At 37.6% G+C, this 19,060-nt stretch overlaps 3 protein-coding genes across 3 annotated transcripts; 2 read left to right on the forward strand and 1 right to left on the reverse strand.

Moving 5' to 3' along the window:
* LOC105176654 (putative BPI/LBP family protein At1g04970) lies at positions 1–5,229 on the forward strand. Its single transcript, XM_011099524.2, has 6 exons — positions 1–699; positions 1,546–1,685; positions 2,706–3,057; positions 3,249–3,497; positions 4,047–4,172; positions 4,620–5,229. Exons 1-6 carry the CDS (start codon positions 292–294, stop codon positions 4,800–4,802), a joined length of 1,458 nt encoding a protein of 485 aa, XP_011097826.1. The 5' UTR covers positions 1–291; the 3' UTR covers positions 4,803–5,229.
* Positions 6,250–13,072, forward strand: LOC105176655. Its single transcript, XM_011099525.2, has 8 exons — positions 6,250–6,410; positions 6,551–7,020; positions 8,430–8,760; positions 9,114–10,435; positions 10,958–11,071; positions 12,034–12,188; positions 12,654–12,765; positions 12,899–13,072. The coding sequence occupies exons 2-7, from the start codon at positions 6,607–6,609 to the stop codon at positions 12,700–12,702; spliced, it is 2,385 nt and encodes a 794-aa protein (XP_011097827.1). The 5' UTR covers positions 6,250–6,410; positions 6,551–6,606; the 3' UTR covers positions 12,703–12,765; positions 12,899–13,072.
* On the reverse strand, positions 14,759–18,514 carry LOC105176656 (protein HOMOLOG OF MAMMALIAN LYST-INTERACTING PROTEIN 5). Its single transcript, XM_011099526.2, has 6 exons — positions 18,324–18,514; positions 18,082–18,182; positions 16,826–16,935; positions 16,388–16,463; positions 16,081–16,221; positions 14,759–15,720 (listed from the first exon to the last, which is right to left on the reverse strand). Exons 1-6 carry the CDS (start codon positions 18,415–18,417, stop codon positions 14,983–14,985), a joined length of 1,260 nt encoding a protein of 419 aa, XP_011097828.1. The 5' UTR covers positions 18,418–18,514; the 3' UTR covers positions 14,759–14,982.

Below are 19,060 nucleotides of genomic sequence, written 5' to 3' on the forward strand. Positions count from 1 at the left end.
TAAGGAAAGACAAAATCCACCGTGTAAATCAGAGAACTCCATATACCGAAACTTCAGCTACCCTCTGTTCATTCTATTTACAATTATATTCAATTTTACGGATGATTGCTGCCTTCTGTTCAAGCATTTAACTTGTTGCTTCCAGATTTCAAACCCCTCATCAGAGAAAACGATTCCAAGAATATACCACTGTACGCTTCCAATCCACTCAAAGCCTTCAATGATTGGAAATATGCCTCCAGTTTGATTCAGAAACTTCAATTCTTACCTGGGTTTATCTTCAATCATTCCATGGCGAGCTCAATTTTCCATTTCTTGATTCTCCTTTTGTTTGCCTTTTCGTGTGATCGTGTTCAATCCCGTGAAGAAGGGCACATAACGGCGGAAATATCAAACGAGGGTCTTGATTTTCTCAAGGACTTGCTGATAGAAAAGGCGGAGTCTTCGTTAGTCCCACTTGAGCTGCCCAAGATTGAGAAGTCTGTGAAAATCCCAGTTGTGGGCAGCGTTCAGATGGTGCTTTCCAATATTGTTATTGAAAGAATTCATGTGACTTCATCTACTGTGAAGACTGGAGATAGCGGGATAGTTATTGATGTTTCTGGAGCCACCGCGAATTTGACTATGAAATGGAAGTATTCGTACAGTACTTGGTTAGTTCCCATTGCAGTCTCTGATAAGGGGAATGCTACTGTTCAGGTACTTGCTAAATTTGATGCTATTCAATTTGTTGGAAATGTACATGATTTGAAGCTTTAGTTTGTTGTCTGGTATACCTCAGTGAGAATTTTGCTTGTTGGCTGATTGTTGCGCGTTCTACTGTCTGATTGTGTTAAATGATGTTGCCGTTTATTGTATTTGATATGAGGAAATGTAGCACGTGAGCTGGTGATGCTTGAATGAATTTAGATATTAAGTTAGAGAAGTTAATAGTCATTGCACGGTTTGAATTCTTGAAAAAGTCTAACTATTTGATTTCATGTTGGGGAATGAGAATTGGTGTATGTTTTGTTTGACGAGCCTACGGTTCATTAATTCAATGCAAGATGATATGGGAGCTTTCCGTTTCGATCAATTCGCATTGCTAGCAAGTTCATGGAATTTGTGTTTTCCTTCTTCACACTTATGCAAGGTTCCTCGGAAGTTATTTGTTGGCGATGATGCAAAAAAGCTAAGATTACTCATCACATGGAATTTGTTTTATGCAGCGAGAACACGCATGAAAACAAAGGAGAAGGATCTCTATCTAATCTGTTAAAAGTTTAGTAGAGTAGGAGTCGATAATTTCACAGTTAGCATGATTGTAGTCTAGGAACTCCTTGTTCGAGTCATATCTTCTACCTTCTTAGTTCTTACACATCTATGATTTATGTCTTCAATGTCCAATCAAGTGGGTCCAACATTTTAGCCGCTGCGCCCTAGATGTGAAGCCTCAATTCCGTTAGCAAGAGTAGAAAAGTATTAGGTCTTTTCCTTGTCAAGTTATGCAATCATACCAGACATATTATGCACCAAGATGAATTGATAAATTTTGCTTTTTATAAGGTTGAAGGACTTGAAGTTGGCCTTTCACTCAGTTTAAAGATGCTAAATGGCTCTCTAAAGTTGTCTCTCTTGGAATGTGAGTGCAACGTGAACGATATCTCTATAAAGTTGGATGGAGGAGCATCGTGGCTTTATCAAGGGTATCTTTTCTCATGTTGTTCTCTTTTTCTGTTTGAGGACTGTGGATTATTTATTGGTATCTACGATTGTTAAAATTATCCACTAAATCTGGATAGCATAAGAATGATGTGAATAGATGTATCTTTCTCTTTTATAGGAATTTGCTTTATGGGCATTAGAGTTGTAATATATCAACACCTTTTACCTGTTATAATCTGCGACGGAAGAATATTTCCGCTGTCTATATATTTGCTGAACACTAATAGGTTGCCCTGAACTTTAGGACCTAGGTCCCACATTTTGAAAAATATTAAGTTTCTGGCAATTTATCTTGCATTGGCATCATACCATGCAGTGGCTATTTGTATGGCATGCTTTAATAATATAACTCCTCTAGATTTATAAGTGGCTTTCGCTATATTCAAAGGTCGACTGAACACCAGAACATATTTAAAGCATTTCATCAAATGAAATTGATTCCGATGAAGCTGCTTGCTTATTTGTTGGTTCAGTCTGAATTTATACTTGGGACTACCTCTAAAACCATTGTGATGCTTCTTTTAATTATGAAGTCCGGTAATCTAAAGTGCAATCACTACTCTTTGCTTTGGGGGTTTTCTCTCTTATCTTGCTGTGAGTCATATCCTGCTGCTATTCTTAAGAAGAGATGGCTTTCTGTTGCCTTTGCTTATTTCCCTGGTCTCCCTTCTTGATTGATAGTACATCACACGTTGTCAAAAGCATGGAACTCCACAATAACAATTAAATAAATTGCTTATCATCCCAAAATCTCGCAACTCCTTCCAAACTCATGGATTTTCATTTAAAGATTTGTGCAACAAAGTAGGTATCACAAAATTGTATGTCGAACTATTTATCATATATGGGTTAAATTTCACTAGTGAGCCTACAGGATTCTTTTGCTGCCTCTGCCTTTTCTGTGTGCTTAGATGATTCTTCAAATCTCTATTACTACTCTTCCCTTTATTATAGTCTTTTTTCCAATAGACATGCAATTAAGTCATTTTTTCTGTTTTCAGGTTAATTGATGCTTTTGAGGGCAAAATTGGTTCTGCTGTTGAAAATGCTGTTTCTAAGAAAATAAAAGAAGCCATTATAAAGCTTGACTCAGTATTGCAATCGCTTCCAAAAGAAGTACCGGTAACTAATATCGCTGAACTGAATGTTACATTTGTGGATGACCCAGAGTTCAGTGAGTCATCACTTGACCTTGAAGTCAATGGGTTATTCACTGCCAAGCATGAAGCTGCACTTTCCCGCCACTACCATAGGTTACTACAAGCTTCATTTTCCTGCAAGGAAGCAGATAAGATGGTAAAATTCTCATTACAAGAAAATGTGATAAAGTCAGCATCATCAGTTTACTTTGAGGTGAGCACTTAATTTCATTAGTCATTAGTTAACATTTTCTGGAAAAAATGGGAGAATAGGCTTGCTTCAGTCAAATCTTAAGCCAGTTGATATATATTACTAGTTAATCCTATTGCCAACATCATGGTTTGCTTAAATTGCGATAGAGTTATCTCGTATTATTGCATAGTAACAGTTGGTTTTTGTACCAGGCAAACAAGATGCACTGGATTGTTGATAAAGTACCAGATCAATCTCTCTTGAACACAGCTGGTTGGAGGTTTATTATTCCACAGTTGTACAAGATGTACCCCAATCACGACATGAATCTGAATCTTTCTGTATCTTCACCACCAATCTTAAATGTTGAGAAACAGCAGATTAAGGCAAAAATTCCCTTAGATGTGGTGATTGATGTTTTGGATGTGGAGGAAGTAATACCAGTTGCTTGCATTTCCACGGTAAGCTTCCACTCTGGTTTCGGATTATCTGGCTATCAGGTCATTGCACTTTTTTCTCCTTGTACTTGCTGCAGTTTCTAGTCCCCCGAAATATTTACGCTTATCATGATTACTGAAATTGGGTGCCTTTGCATGTTCTGCTCTGCAATTATCGAAGTTGAAAACTAATGAACCTCAATTGATGCACATTTTCAAACTTGTGTTCATTTAAGTTGATCATTTGCATGCATTTGCTGAAAGAAGGGGAAAGGTATAAGGAATGGAAACTTCAACCTTGTTTGACATCACATAAATATGTTAGATAATTGATACTTGAGAGAGAACGGCAATACTCGGATGATAAAGATCCTTTCATTTGTCTATCAACTCTGAACTATGTTGATAGAACGTTGAACATATTAGGTAACTACATGGTATATATGCACATTGGGAAAGCCAATTATCTAGTCTTCTACACTACTTTAAACCTTCTGAAATCTTCAGTTCTGAGTATCTGTCTTGTGTGATCTAATTCTGTCTGGATGGAAGTAACAAATTTGGTCGCTGCAGGTGATTAGTGCTTCTGTGTCCCCGGGAATTAAAGGGAACGCTCTTACTGGTTATGTGAAATTAAACGACATCAGTATGTCGCTTAAGTGGAGCAAAATTGGTGACTTGCACATGAATCTAGTCCAGGTACTTGTTCCAATCTTTCCAATTCTATGAATTGTTTTTACAACCAGGAAACCACCCTGCCTCTAAAATTCATTCATGACATGTATCTTGAATATAAGCTCACTTACGATAATAATAACTAAAGGAAGTAGAAAATAAGCCATTTGTCTGCCGTTTATTCCTGCAATTGCTCGTCTTATAAATCTGCTGTGATTTTCATTGTTAATGCATTGCCTAATTCTTCTCTCTTTATATTGCTACTACAATGAAATATATTGTGCAGCAAGCACAAATAACATGCACATAAGTTCATAAGAAAGTTAAACATAAACCAATCACCTTGAATGGCAGACGTTGTGCCAGGCTCGAAACCTCGACTTTTACGCTGCTCCCAAGACCGTATTTGCTTTAAGTTTTTCTTCTTATACCTTGGGTGGTATTTATGTATCATGTTACCGGTATTTGCAGATGTTAATGTCCACCACATTGAGGACTGTGGTCTTGCCATACGTAAACTTGAAACTCAGTGAAGGATTTCAGATTCCAGTTTTCCATGGTTATGGGCTTCAAGATGCTCACATCCTCTGCACAGAATCTTGGATTGTGATATGCAGTGATGTGGCCCCTGTCAAACAGTTTAATCTCGTCTAGTTGCTGTCGACTGAATCCCCGTCTTTCCATATGTAAGCTCCTAGATTTCAGTGGTTGTGAGCTCCATATTGCCCGAATCCTCTGCAGAGACTCGTCTGGTCGCTGCCTAGTCGTGAGTCGAATTCTGGATGTATTGGCAACATAAGAGTAGCTCAATTCATGAGACTACTGCCGCCGCGGCCGCCGGCCCCGCCACCACTGAGGATGTAGCATGTTTAAGATGTTTATAGAATCACTCTCCCACATCAGGGGGATTACTTGTGACCTCTTTTCCTATACTATTTGTATCCGTATGCACCACTGTATAATTCATGTATTTGTGTATCCAAAAAAAGAAAAAAGTATTCATGTATTCGTATTATTCTTGTAGTTAGACCAGTATTCATGTATTCGTATTATTCTTGTAGTTAGACGTATGTTTTTCTTTCTTTGATGAATATAATGCACTGTAACATTTGGTTCTGGCCTAAGCGGAAAATCCTCCACCGACAACTTCAAAAATATGGGCCTTGAGATATTACTAGAAATCATAAATTTTGGGGATAATTATCCTGCCATCTTTTGAGGTAAAGATTTAATGTAACTGTATGTAAATTTTTTGTTGTTTGAAATTACATTCAGTACTTTTAAGGTTTGTTTCTGTCTACAAACAAGTTCGTCTGTTAGTTTAATTACAATAAATTTGATAATATTAATAAAAAAATTGAATAAAAATTTATAGTTACTCTAGATTGATTTGTTATTAATTTATTACAGGTTAAATGAATCTTTTTATGATTAAATTATCTTTATGCATTTTCGCATGTTAATGCACGTGAGGAGGTATATTTTTAATGTTATAAGATAGTTTAGTCACAAAATATTTTTTTGACTTACAAAAAGTCAGATGAGGTTAAAAATCAATTTATATTAAGACTTCTTTTGTTAATATAAACAAATTTAGTGAATTTTTACGAACAAATTGACGTACTTATAAGACGAAAGCAACCATCAATGATACTAAATGTAAAATTTCAAACCATATAAAATTTACGTATAATTATATTTAATCTCAGGAGAGGGGAGTGATATTACTATAAGTCATAACTTTTTTTTTCTTATGGAACCTTATTTGATTTTTATAATTTTTTATTTTTTTCAAATGAAGAAAGTACAAGAAGGAAAAAAATTATAATTTTAGGTACTATTAAAAAATTATATAATTTTATCAAATATCAAGAGATATTCATAATTTTTTAAAAAATAATAAAGTATTTATAATTATATCAAACCTCACGAGAATCTCATTCTAACTTATATTTACATAAAAAAAACAAATAATACACATAATAAGTGCATATTATGGAGGGCAAATTTGTAAAAAGCCAAACACAAGTGTAGCGCGTGCAACCCTCGTGCCGAGTACATAAGCGCATGTGATATTATGAGCCCAAGAGAAAACGAAAGAGCTATGTATCAAAATCCCAAATTCTCTCTCTCTCTCGCTCCCCTCTTACCCTGCTCAAGTTTTCCCCTACCCCTACCCCCCCGACCATCACTTATATACGGTTTATACTCGCAAACCTCAAACCCCTCTTCTACTCTCTAAATAATTACGCGCCAAAACAGGTTTTTCAATTATTTCTTTCTTTCATTCCAAGTTTTTTTCTTTTTCTTTTTTCAGATTTCATTCCCTCTCTCTTTTTTCCCTCCACTCCTCTCTCTCCTACTCTTATTATTATGGATTCGCGTCTCTCTCCTCTCTGCAGGTGTTGTTGGATTCCCCTCTTGATACGGCGATGTCCATGGAGGTTTAGAGCCTTCGATGGAGTCGACGCTGCTGATTGGTTCGGCTGAGGCGGAATCGGAGGGCGTTGCGGCGCAGAAGCGGCGATCAATTGAGGACTGTTATGTGTTGAAGGAGGCTTCGAACAAGAGGATTAAGGGAGGGGTGAATGGGGATGTGAGGAGGGTGGCGGAGATGGTGTTGGTGTTGGCAGCGATGGGGAAGATGAGGGGAGGAAGGGCCCCCACTGACGCGGAGAAGGACTTGATGGCGGAGGCGCGGAGTAGGTTGGTTAAGGTTTGTGAGGGTTTTGCGCCCAAGGATGTGTTCCCGAGGGATGCTTTTGGGGGTGTGATTGAGGATTTGGGGTTGAGTATGTTGAAAGAACAGAGGCTAGGGTTTCGCCCTCCTAAAATGTCCATTGCTCAGAAGTTGCTTGTCTCGAAAAGGAAGGTTTGTTCTCGCGATGTCTTGATTTTTTCGGCTTGGTTCTTTGGTTTGCTTTACTCGTTGTAATCCTGATTTTTTTTTTTTTTTGCTCATGTTGTGTATATTCACAAAGATTGAGTTGAGAATATTGGCTAGAATTTGGTTGCTTAGATGTGAAGGTCTAGTTGAGCGATCGGTTGGAGAGAGATGACGTTTTAAGGACTATTTGGACGTGTTTCTCACCTATTGAATGAACAACATTATTGTGTTCTGATAAAAGTTTGGTTGAATCTCGTAATTTTGTAGCTGAAGTATTGGAATGCGAGTTGGAATGTTATTGAATGCGACATGGAATTTACAGTAATTATTTCCTTTCCAGCATTGGCTTTACTGGGGTCAATTTAGGAAATTTGAAGGAAAAGCCAGTGGTAGTTGGATAGCGCCAAAATCTGTTGATTTCGTTATTCAGGGTTGAAAGTTGCAGGATCTTCTACCAAATGTCGTTGTTTAAAAAATTAGTGCTCTATCCCAGTGATTTCAATAGCCAATATGATGCGTCCAAGTTCAAAAATCTGAATAGGTGCCAAAATTGAACCACTTATTTGCTTACACACTTATTATACATTGCCTGGTACACTGTCCTACAGTTGGTCACATTGGCCCCTTCGGCAGCTGCTTTAGAATTTCACCTGTGTGCACTATTAGATGTTTTAAGTTAAGCAGCAGTTGTAATAGAGTAGATCAAACAGATTGTTTACAATAAATCAGTTATAGCTCCAATGTACAGTATCACGAGAACATAAACTGAAGTGAGCATTAATTAAGTTGCTTGAGAAACTTTGTATCTAAATATTAGGTCATCTTTTCAATACTATGCACATTATTAGGGATTTCTTTCTTTGTTATGTACACCATTTACATGTACCAAGGGTCTTTATGCTGAAGCAATAAAGTTCATGAAAAAGAAAAGAGTTAATGCAAAAGATATGTCATTGAAATTTGCAATAAGATGATTTAATACCTTGCATGTGTGTTGTCATGTTTTGCTTGTGCCTTAAATTTGTGAAACACCATTTATTTGTTTACTTTTACCTTTTTCCCATGCAATAGACACGTATGGTGTTGCATTTTGCTGGCTACCTTTCCTGTAATTTATCATCTCAGAGTTTGCGCCTAAACTATGCCAATTACTTGTCTGCCAACTCATTCAATCTTTTCTCTTTGCTGTTGATTGGTTAGTCAATTACGTCAATGAGTTAAATATTTTTTTCCAGCCTGTAGCTTTTCTCTTAGAAAGTTTAGTTTATTAATTTATTGATTATTTTGGAATGAGACATCGAAATTGACTGCTTTTCTTGCTTTAGCTGATTGCGTGCTACTAACTAAAAATTGTTTATCCCGACACCTAATTTTTCTCCTGTTCTCTGCTTTAGATGGAAAAAGCAGAAGATTTTTCACTACCATCTACTCCACATTCATCTCAACGTCTGCAAGGGAATTCTGGTAAAACAGTTGAAAGTCATAGTGTATTACATCAAGTTCAAACATCTCAGTCAGATAAATCAGGTCACATGCCTATATCTTCTGGAAATTTCCAATCTGCTTCACCTTCTCTCCGTAGTACCACAGTAAATTCTACATCTTTGCCATATCAGCTTCCTACAAATGATATAAGACCAGTGGTCTCCAGTGCTTTGCCCTTGGGCCATTTGGGTTCAGCATCACTGCCAAGAGTTGACAGGCCAAATCTGAGATCAGATCAAGGTAACACAAAATCTTGCTTTTAGTTGTAGATTATGGCTAAATATCTGCCTTGTGCTAAAAGTTTAGATTTGGTTCAAAATTGACAATAACTACCAACACCTCTGACAGCTATGTATTCTTTGGGCCAGCTGTTATCATTAAAGTTTGTCTTATAGGACTTTTTTCATTTCTAATTGCATAACTGAGTAAATATACTTATCTCGTGGGAATTTATTGAGAGGATGTTATCTTCTTGAGTGTTAGTTTTGCCATAGCATTTCACTTGAGGAATTGTCGTACCAAGCTGCAACTATATTATTCTTCTAATGTTTCATGCCTTAGCATGCAACTTTATGGAATCTTTCCTCATGCAGCAAATTACTCTGTTAATTCATCTGTGAGGACTCCAACCTGGTCAGTGCGACCTCCATCTGTTTCATCAGCCACGATTGGATTAGATAATAAGGTGCCTGCTAATATTTCCCTTAAAGTAGAGGGAATTGGTGATGTTAAATCTGGATTGGCCTCTCAAATGATGCCTCAGACAGTTATTTCTCCGAAGCCAGCTGGACTACCTGCACGTGGCGCTAATCATATGCAGGCTTCTATAGGAAATATCCATGCTGATGTTGGTAGGATCGTTCAGAAATTACTGCAACCCAAGGTTTCTGACCAACACACTTGGATTCCACCTTCTAGGGATTATATGCATAAGGCTTTGACTTGTCAGATGTGCATGTCTACTATAAGTGAGATAGGTAGTGTACTCATTTGCGATGGTTGTGAGAAAGGGTATCACTTGAAGTGCCTCCAGACTACTAACCAGAAAGGAGTTCCAAGAGGGGAGTGGCATTGTGGAAAGTGCTTGTCTTTAAGCAATGGGAAACCCCTGCCTCCTAAATATGGTCGTGTCTTGAGAAACATGAACACATCAAAGTTGTTTCCAAATTCAGCAGTTGTTCCATCCACTTCAAGTGAAAAAATTGGTGCTTCAGAAGAGAAGGTTGGGCAGCCAAAAGGGACAGTCAATGCGAACACCTCAATGCAAAATGTTCCTACTGGAGCTGTGGAAAATAATTTTAGCCATCAGATATCTGGGTCAAAGAGAGAAGATGCTAAAGGAATGCAACCGACTGATATTATCTCAAGTAGGGTTGAGATAAATGATAAAGTACCTTCAAAAGGATGCCCAGATAATATGATGAAAACCTCCAGTTCTGCTTCTGTTCCATCTGTGAACTCAACGCCTGATGAAATTTGTAATGACAAAAAGGTAGAATTAAAACCAAATCTCCCTGCAATGATAGAGATGGTTCCTGATATGTCTGGAAAGTCTGTGAAAATGCAAAATGGTGAAGCAAATACATTACAGCAATCTCTAGAAAATGATGATATGGTTAGGGATCCGCAAGAATCTCATGGTGATGAGAATTTAAACCATAAGCCAAACCTACTGAAGGAGGGAGAGGCGGTGCGTGATAATTCTTCAGAAATTGTTTCTAGTTCTGGGTTTATGAGCCAGGGCATGTCTCCCTCAGATGGTTTACATGCTGTCAATTGGGTTGGTGACCCAGTTCAAGCGTTGGATGAGAAAATCTATTACACCTCATGCAGCATCAATGGACATGTTTATAAAGTTATGGATCATGTTCTTATTCACTTTGACAATGACAAACTTATACCTTCAAAGCTTCAGGTAAGCAATGTTTGTCGATTTAACAATTCATGGGTTAGTTTCATTTCCAACTTCTTGGTTACACATTGAGAGACTATTTGTCATTAAATGCTTTCCACAAATCCAATGGAAAAACTTTGTCTACTTAATGTATGTTTGTGATATATGATAAATATTTCATTTGAATAATCAGGTTTCCATTCTTTGTTATTGGTTCTAAATGTTGAACTTGGAGGTTAGTGCCTACTGCCTTGCTGTAGCTAAGTACACTCTCATTAATCTTTCTTTTCCATCCTGACTTGCCAATGCATGGTATTATTGTGTCATCACTTTATTGTGGTTGATCATATGTTCATGTTTGGTTTTCATATTTCCAGCCACTGTTACCATCTGTTCTGTGTACTTAGCTTGACTACAGTGCCTTGAGCAGACATGAGTGTGCCATTTACTTGAGGAACTGTGTGCCCCTAGTTTTTGCAGCTGTTTGTAGAAACAATAATTTGTGCTGAGTTTGGTGTAATGGATGTTGCTTCCTTCCTGCAGGCTATGTGGGAGGATAACCATACTTCAAAGAAGTGGGTAACAGTAAAACGGTGTTACTTTCCTGGTGATTTGCCAGAGGCTGTTGGCCGTCCATGTCTCCTGGAAAGCAGTGAGGTGAATTTTGATCATATTAATGAGTCTATTTCCTCGATGCAATGTTGTACGAACTTAGAAATATGTGACATGGTCCAAGCATAATTGATCACTAAGTTTATGTGGGTTGTGGAGCCTCCTGTGTCACTTTATACACCTGATAAAGAGATGGATCAATTACCATATCCGGAAACCTCAATATTAATGCTCTGCTTTGTACTTATGAAACTTTTGTATTCAGTGAAGTTACAATGGTCAAAAGATTTAAGGAATCACAGCAAAATCATTGATCATTTTTAAGGATAACAATCAACACTTCGAACTGAAATGGCATAGCTTTTACTGTCTGTGTTTCAATCTATGAAATAAGAAATATGAGCAGAAGTTTATGCTACTGTATATTGTACAGAGTTTTGCACATCAGTTATCAAACTTGTGTTCACATAAAGTTAATGGAAACTTGATGGAAGATTTGATGATTATTGGCTAGAACTGGGAAAGTTGCTTGCTAGTGGTGTTTAATTTGAAAATTTATCTATGCATTTCTTTTGAAATGGTAATCTCCATCTTAGACGTGAAGTATGTTGTAGGAGTTGTGCTTTGTCTACACCTATTGCCGCTGAGATATTTTTCTTGGTTTATAAAGTGCAAAACTAGTTGAAAGATACATTCCATCTCATTTAGAACTCGTGCCACTTTTGAGTTGTTCTTTCACGGATTTGTTATCTTGATTATATCCTAGTAAAGTTACTCTTGTACATGGGTTTTCTAATTACTTGGCGGCTTCCCGGAGAAGTATGAAAGATATGAAATACTTAATCATATCCAACATCCATCTCTCAACCATAAAACAGGACTACTGGAAAGAGCGATATCATGTCACGAGTTCTATGATCCGTACCATCTTTAATTAATTTATTTGTGATTGGCTTTCAAGGTGAAATGCTGTTTATTCACCTGTGTTTGTCTATACCCTTTTACAGGTTTATGAGTCTAATTGTGGTAGAACAGTGATGGCTGGATTAATTCAAAGCCCATGTGATGTCCTTCCTGCAAAAAAGTTTGCTGAAGAGACTGAAAAGAGATGTCGTTCAGGGGCACAGCAGGATGACCTCTTGCCTCCACTTTATCTGTGCAAGTGCGTCTACTGCTTTATGCATCCTACTTCCCAGCTCACAGATTTGTCTTATAATTGATTCCAATTCCCACTATGTGCCACAATTTAATCTGTCTGCATATTCACTTGAGGCACCCATGCTTGTCATTTCACCCTTGCCATTAGCAGTGCGTTACAATTGCTTAATCAATCTTGTGTCATTGATTATATACATTTGTGCCATCATACTGTCTGCTCTGATTTGACTGTTGTGATGGTATATCCTAAGATATCAGAAGACCAGTTAAAAACTTCCGAAACTTTTAGGAAAAATGACAGGATATGAGGATCCATATTTATAGTTGCAATTGACAATAATTTGTAATAGTATATCCTTTTAGTATATTTAAGGACTGAATTATATTGTGCTCTCTGATGTGTGCTTATTTCCCCCAGTTTATTAACTTCGTCTATCCACTATTCATGTCCATATACATATTTTTGCAGCTGGATTTTCGACGAATCGAAAGGGCTGTTTCGTGATATTTCCTGTTAAATTTCCTAGGCATATCATAGGTCTGAAGAATATGTGTGCTGCCCTTCCGCTCATTCTAATCAGGTACATGATATATGCATATCAATGACATGGAAAATTTTCTAAGTTTTTTGCCAATGGCTATCTATTTGCATTCATTTTAACTTTCCTCTTCGAGTTGGCGATTGATTGTAACAGAACAATTGTTTGTTAACAGGTAGCTTGTTGATGTAGTTGCAGTGAAGCAGGGGTGTTCTAATTCAGCTCTGTACAATATGTAGCTTTATTTGTAGTCTGTATTAGTTCATTGGTTAGGTAGATAAGGACCAGGGGATTGAACCATGGTAACATCCAATTTTTTTTAACAACTCGAATAAAAGACATTTTTTCATATGACATTTGCAATAATGTACATAACTTTCATACAAAATGTTGTCATGAAATTGAACTTTTCAGAAACTATCATGTAGAAAGCTAATCCGGATGGTTTTCAGTAGAGTTTCACAGGTAGAATATGCAGGAAATTGAAGTAAACTGACGATACAAGGGACCCTGCAGTAGATCTACTGGAGCATTATTATGATCCGACACAAATTTTTCTCAGCATGAGAAAGTTTATACACCACCATTGAAAATCAGTCCAAGTTCAATACACATTCATTTCTTCCTCATGAAACTTCCATTTCAACACTTGCATATATCACTGGTGAATCCAGCATGAATACATCAGCAACTTCGGGTGATCTGAACCTTACTTTCTTCTTCAGTTTCTCACTTTTAGTTCTACTGAATGATGAACTTAACAACCGGCCATTTCCGCCTTCAGTTTCCATCAAAATCTCCGTAGACAAACTTGTAGGCAAAGCCCCTTCTTTGCTGTCTCCAGGAAATGATGGATGAATTCTCCTGGAAGATTGTTTGGGCACATACAGATGTTCACTGCCACCGCAATCTGTCTTGTTGAAACCTGGAGATGAGATAATGAAATCCTCCAACGTCAACATCTTACTGGTGTAATTGCACACCACCATCTCGTGCTTCAAATCTTCCAGTCGATGGAGCTGTGGCTTTCTTGTTTTCATGGCAGTCAATAAGCTTTTCGGGTTTATGAATTTCATTGCTGATTCTGTCCATCTACTTTTTTTGTTGTCTGATTTCCGTTTCGGTGATCTGATGGGGCTGTCTGTTTTCAGGAGACAACAGAAATTTGAGCCCATTTCTCTTCTTTAGTATCAGGGAATCCTGAAGCAAGAATCAGAGTCAGTAGAATATGGATAAATGTGGTTGAAAAGATTATAAAGAGAGATGTTAGGCGGGTTCTCTCTCTAGCTGGACGAATTTTCTGAGGAATGTATGGATTGTCAGTTAATGGGCAGTGGAGATTACTTTGAATCTAGTAATTAAACCTAGTTAAGCATTGTTATTACCGCCGAAGTTAGATTCAGTGTTTGTATTTTCTTTCTCAAAGATACATTTCGTTTTGTCTTTGCATAAATCGTCCAACTTGGTTCCAATCAAAACGGTATCTTCGCATTCTCATGCATCACAAGGATGTCTGTCTAGGAAAATAGAAACTTTGTACCACAAGATGTCTGCTTAGGAGTTTCTGAAGAGTGGAAATAGAAACTTCGAACCACAAGACAATTTCAGATTCTTGGCTGATCCTCCTCGGATAAATAAAGGGGTTTATCCATGCAGGTGAGGTGGCATTCCGTCCTATGTGAATCCATATTCTATTATATTTGTAAAATTAACTTTTTGTTTTCTTTCTTTTTATGGGTAGAAATTAGCTGGTCAACCCCGGGGTATCTAACAGGAAATTTTAATTCAAATTAAGTCTGTTCTGACTTAAATTAATTATATAGTTAGTATAAGACATGCGGTGTGATTGAAATGTTGAATTTGAACCTGGGTGAGTTGCCATTGTGATGAGCAAGCCTGGTAGGGAATGGGTGCGAAGTGTTTGAATAGGCTTGCTGGAAATTGCAGAAAGGCTGCAAAGGCACAAGATAGTGCTCGGGCTGGATCAATTCATGTGATCATCGAATGGAAATGTGAATGTAAGGAAATAGCTATATGCCATTTTAATAGAAATACTACATCCGAACATCTAGCAGCATGTAATACATTGAGAGGTTCATAGACTGCAAGCACATGAGACTACCAAATAACCGGAGTCATCTTGGAATTGAGGAACAGACACTCAAGTTCCATAGTACCGCATCGATTACAATTCCAGTTATATTTGATTCCTTGACTCATGTAAAGCATCATCTAGTGAAAAATTTGCATTGGATTTATTCAGTTGCCAGCTGAAGGCTTTGTTAACAATTCCAGTGATTTCTTAAGGAAGTCGACTGCAACAGAAACATCATCAAATGCAAGAGCGCCAACTGCAAACCTAGCAGCCTTGTGTGCTTCCGAAATTTGCTCTGGTGGAGGCTGATAGCTGCTGTCATACTCGTAGTTTGGTGTAGTAGTAGTTGGTGAAGCCTCTGAAAAACTCCCATTCCTGGAAATAGAATTGTATTGAGCACTTGACGGGTAGGTGGCCGGGTCAGCAGGTGGCAGGTTGGAATAGGAAGCATCAGGGCCTTGATAATAAGAAGGGTAATGAGATGGAGCAGTAGGAAGGCTACTCTCAGTAAAACTGGGGTAAGACTGGAAATTCGGGTACGAGTATGAGGGTACATTTTGAGAAGTGTAGTGTTGGGGAAAGTGCTGCTGAGGTTCTGTTTGGTATGGTTGCTGGTGATAAGACTGAGGATAAATGGTATGTTCAGAGTTGTTGGATGGAGGTGGTTGATGGAAAGTGTCAGATGGGTAATCATCGGTTGAATAATGATGCGGAGTTGAAATATTTGAAGGAGGTGAAGGCATACTATTTGAAGGTTGTGGCAAGATATTCGTAGAATGCTGCAAATTAACTTTATCATATGGCTGAGGTGATGAATCTGAATCTGGTGGAATTGTTGCTGATGGATCTCCTCTGCCTGGTTCAGCGCCGGTCACGAAATTGCTGTTGCTTGGTTCAAGATCCTGCAAAGATAACATTCGAAACAGTAAATTCCTGAGACAGTGTCATGATGAAATCTATCTCCAATGGAGATACCATATTCATCAAAGTCGCAAGAACCAACTTGCTCAAACCCATTAATATTTATAGAAAGAAAGTGCACCAGATAAGAAGAAAATGAGGGCAAAAGTGCTAGCATCTTCATCTCCAATTAAACAGGAAAAAGAAAAAAAATAAAATAAACAAAGAATTTATATAATTTGCACATGACAACTTCAGCTTTATTTAGACTTTCCCCAATTAGAGTATTAACAAGCTTACTTTCTCCCCGCACAAAAAGCAAAAAGAATTGAGAGAGAAACTCCAAGGTGCAACTAACATACATATTCACCCTTGGATGTACTTGATGACACTGACATATCAATATCACCACCAGGAGGACCTGGAAGAGGCTTCCTCCCTTCTTTCAAAGCTTTCCTTATATCTGCTGCTTTCCATGCTGCATACTTCTGTTTTTGCTCAAGCTGTAACAGGGGAAAATTATTTTTATAACCAAATGAGGGACCGGTTGAATAAAAGGTACACAGAAAGAAAGATAAGATGTGAGAGAAATGTTCATGCTAGCAACCCAAAAACTATGAAAGGCCTGTAACCATCATAGGTATTTCAGAAAACCCGTAAGAGACTTACATCAGGCTGAAGTTCACCAAACTGATTTAGGATTTCAAAGAAAATGCTCGCGGCGTAAAAAGTTTTTGCAGTATTCCTGTAACCATCAGATGATAATTATCAATTAGGGCGCATACTAAAAGCTTCTTTCACTTCGCATGCATGTGTCCAACTATAGTGGTCATAATATCGAAATTCTAGGAATAAGGTTTCTTGGATCACACAGACGCACTGAGTCAGATGCCCAAGGCTTTCAAAAGTTGCTCTAACCAGCAGTGAATAAGTGTAAATGAGCATAAAAATATCTAAGCAGAAAACCTCGGACTGCCTAGCATATTGAATATTTATCCATGTAGTCTATCCAAACTCCCTGGTTACGAGAATAGTCTTTCACATGACAAGATGAGAAAAATATCACCCAGCTAAGAGTCATTAATGAGACACATGGGAGTTACATACAAATCTGCTCGCCCTGCTCTATCTTGCTTGTCTGCCTTTGTAAAGACATTCAGGGCGAAACCTTCCACGTGTAGATTATCATCAGGGCCCAGCTTCAACGACTTCTTATCCTACAAGGCAAGGTACAGAACATAAGCCACAAAGGGAAAGCATCCTGCAATTGACATTCCAGATGCATCATCATATATAAGCACGCCACAACCAGTGTAGTTAATAGCGCGCTATGGCGCGCGCCATGGCGCATGGCGCGAGAGGCGCAGCCCTCGCGCCATACGGCGTCCATGGCGACGCCCTTCTATATGGCGTCGCCGTAGCGCGCGCCTGGGCGCCATTTCGGCATTGCCCAGGCGCGCGCCATCTGAAGGGGCCTGGGCAGCGGGCTGCTGGCTAGGCTGCAGCTCGCCCAGGCCCATGAAATTAAAAAAGAAAAGGTAAACCCTAATTAAAAAAAGGAATTTGACTCTTCATTCTTTCTTGACTCTTCAGTTCTCACATGCTCTTCAGTTCTCTTCAGTTCTCAACACATCTTCTTCTTACTTCTTCTCTAGTTCTCTTCTTCTCTTCCATATAACTTATAAGCATCTTGTCCTGCCGCTGCTGTTCACACTTCACATGACTTTTTTCTAAATTAATTACAGTATTTTATTGTATGTTTATGTTGATGTTGATATTTATAGTAGATTTTTGCCAAAAATCATGAAACTCAAAACTGCATGCAGCATACTTAAAGATGATGAAGTAACTATTGTTTAGATAAATACAATATAAATATTATATATATATCGCATTTAATACTAATTATATAAATATATAGATTATTTGTTATATTTGCGCCAACCTTCGAAAAGGCGCGCGCCGCGCTGTGCGCCATGCGCCATGGCTCCAGGAGCTCTTGGCGCCATTATGCGCCGTGCGCCATTAACTACTATGGCCACAACATTCAGACACCATCAACAACTCTGATAATTATTACTATAGAGATTGGTGGATACTGCACCAAGATATAAACAATATCATTGAATTAGGTTATATACAGCTTCCCAAACCAATCGATACAAGCAAAATATTTTGAACCAAAAATACTGTAAAAATAGACAGTAAAAGAACGTCCTAACAATAGAAATCACATCCGTAGGCAGCAAACACCCAACATTTAACCCTCATAACCCACTTAAAATTCCTCAACACAAAACAAAGAACACGTCGCTAAGACTGGAATTATTATAATCATTAAAAAAAAAAGAGCATCAAAAGACCTTTTCAAGCTGGTTCATGAGAGAAACCAGGAGGGCGTTAGTAGTCTTGGTACGCTCCTTCTGAGGAATAATCAACCCTCGTTCCATCGCGTACAATCTACCTGTTCAACAATCATGAATCAAAAATTCCAGAATACCTTCTCCTCGATCAGATTATGTACAAACGATCCAGGTCCATATCGCAAATTTTAGGGTTTGATTGATGAAGAAAGAAGGGACAAGGAGAGAAATGAAGAAGTTACAGTAGTAGGCGACGAGCGGTTCGTGCTTCTGCAACTCATCGGCACGCTGAAGGTAAGGGAGAAGCAGCTTCGCCGGCTCATTCTCGGTCGTCATCACTGTTGGAGAGAGAGAGCAGTGGGAATGGCTTCGTCACTGACATACGACGTCGGTTGTCCCCAATCTGTTGCACTCCTTTCTTTTCCTCTTTTAAGTTTTGAACGTCTTAATAGTAAGTATTATATTAAATATCCATATCGCTATAGATTTGAATTTTAAAAAATTTATTTACATAAATCACTTCTATTTTTTAAAAAATCACAAATACGTCTGCCAAAAAAGTCAATATCAATTATGTAAATCATTCATACTTTTTAAAATTACATAATTACTTTTTAAAAACGTTAACAATATTACATAAATTAATTATATTTTTTTACTACAAAGAGATTATTTAGTAATTACAAAAGATATATGAATAATTTTTGTAAATAAACTATAATTAGAGGATATAAATAATTGTCACAAAATTTAATTAAGTACTTTAGAATTTTAATCTCAACTTTCATAAAGATTTTATATGAGGTTTAGCTTTATCGATGAAACCAACAAATTTGAATTTTATTAATATACAGGTAATAGTCCACTTTAATAATAATTGCTGATATACTGTTATAATAATTATTACTTAATAATAATAATTTATTGATGATTGAAATTTATAATATAATTATAATTAATTTACTAAAAAGAGAGTTTG

Source organism: Sesamum indicum, linkage group LG14 (genome assembly GCF_000512975.1).
Source record: "Sesamum indicum cultivar Zhongzhi No. 13 linkage group LG14, S_indicum_v1.0, whole genome shotgun sequence".
NCBI classification, from domain to species: domain Eukaryota; kingdom Viridiplantae; phylum Streptophyta; class Magnoliopsida; order Lamiales; family Pedaliaceae; genus Sesamum; species Sesamum indicum.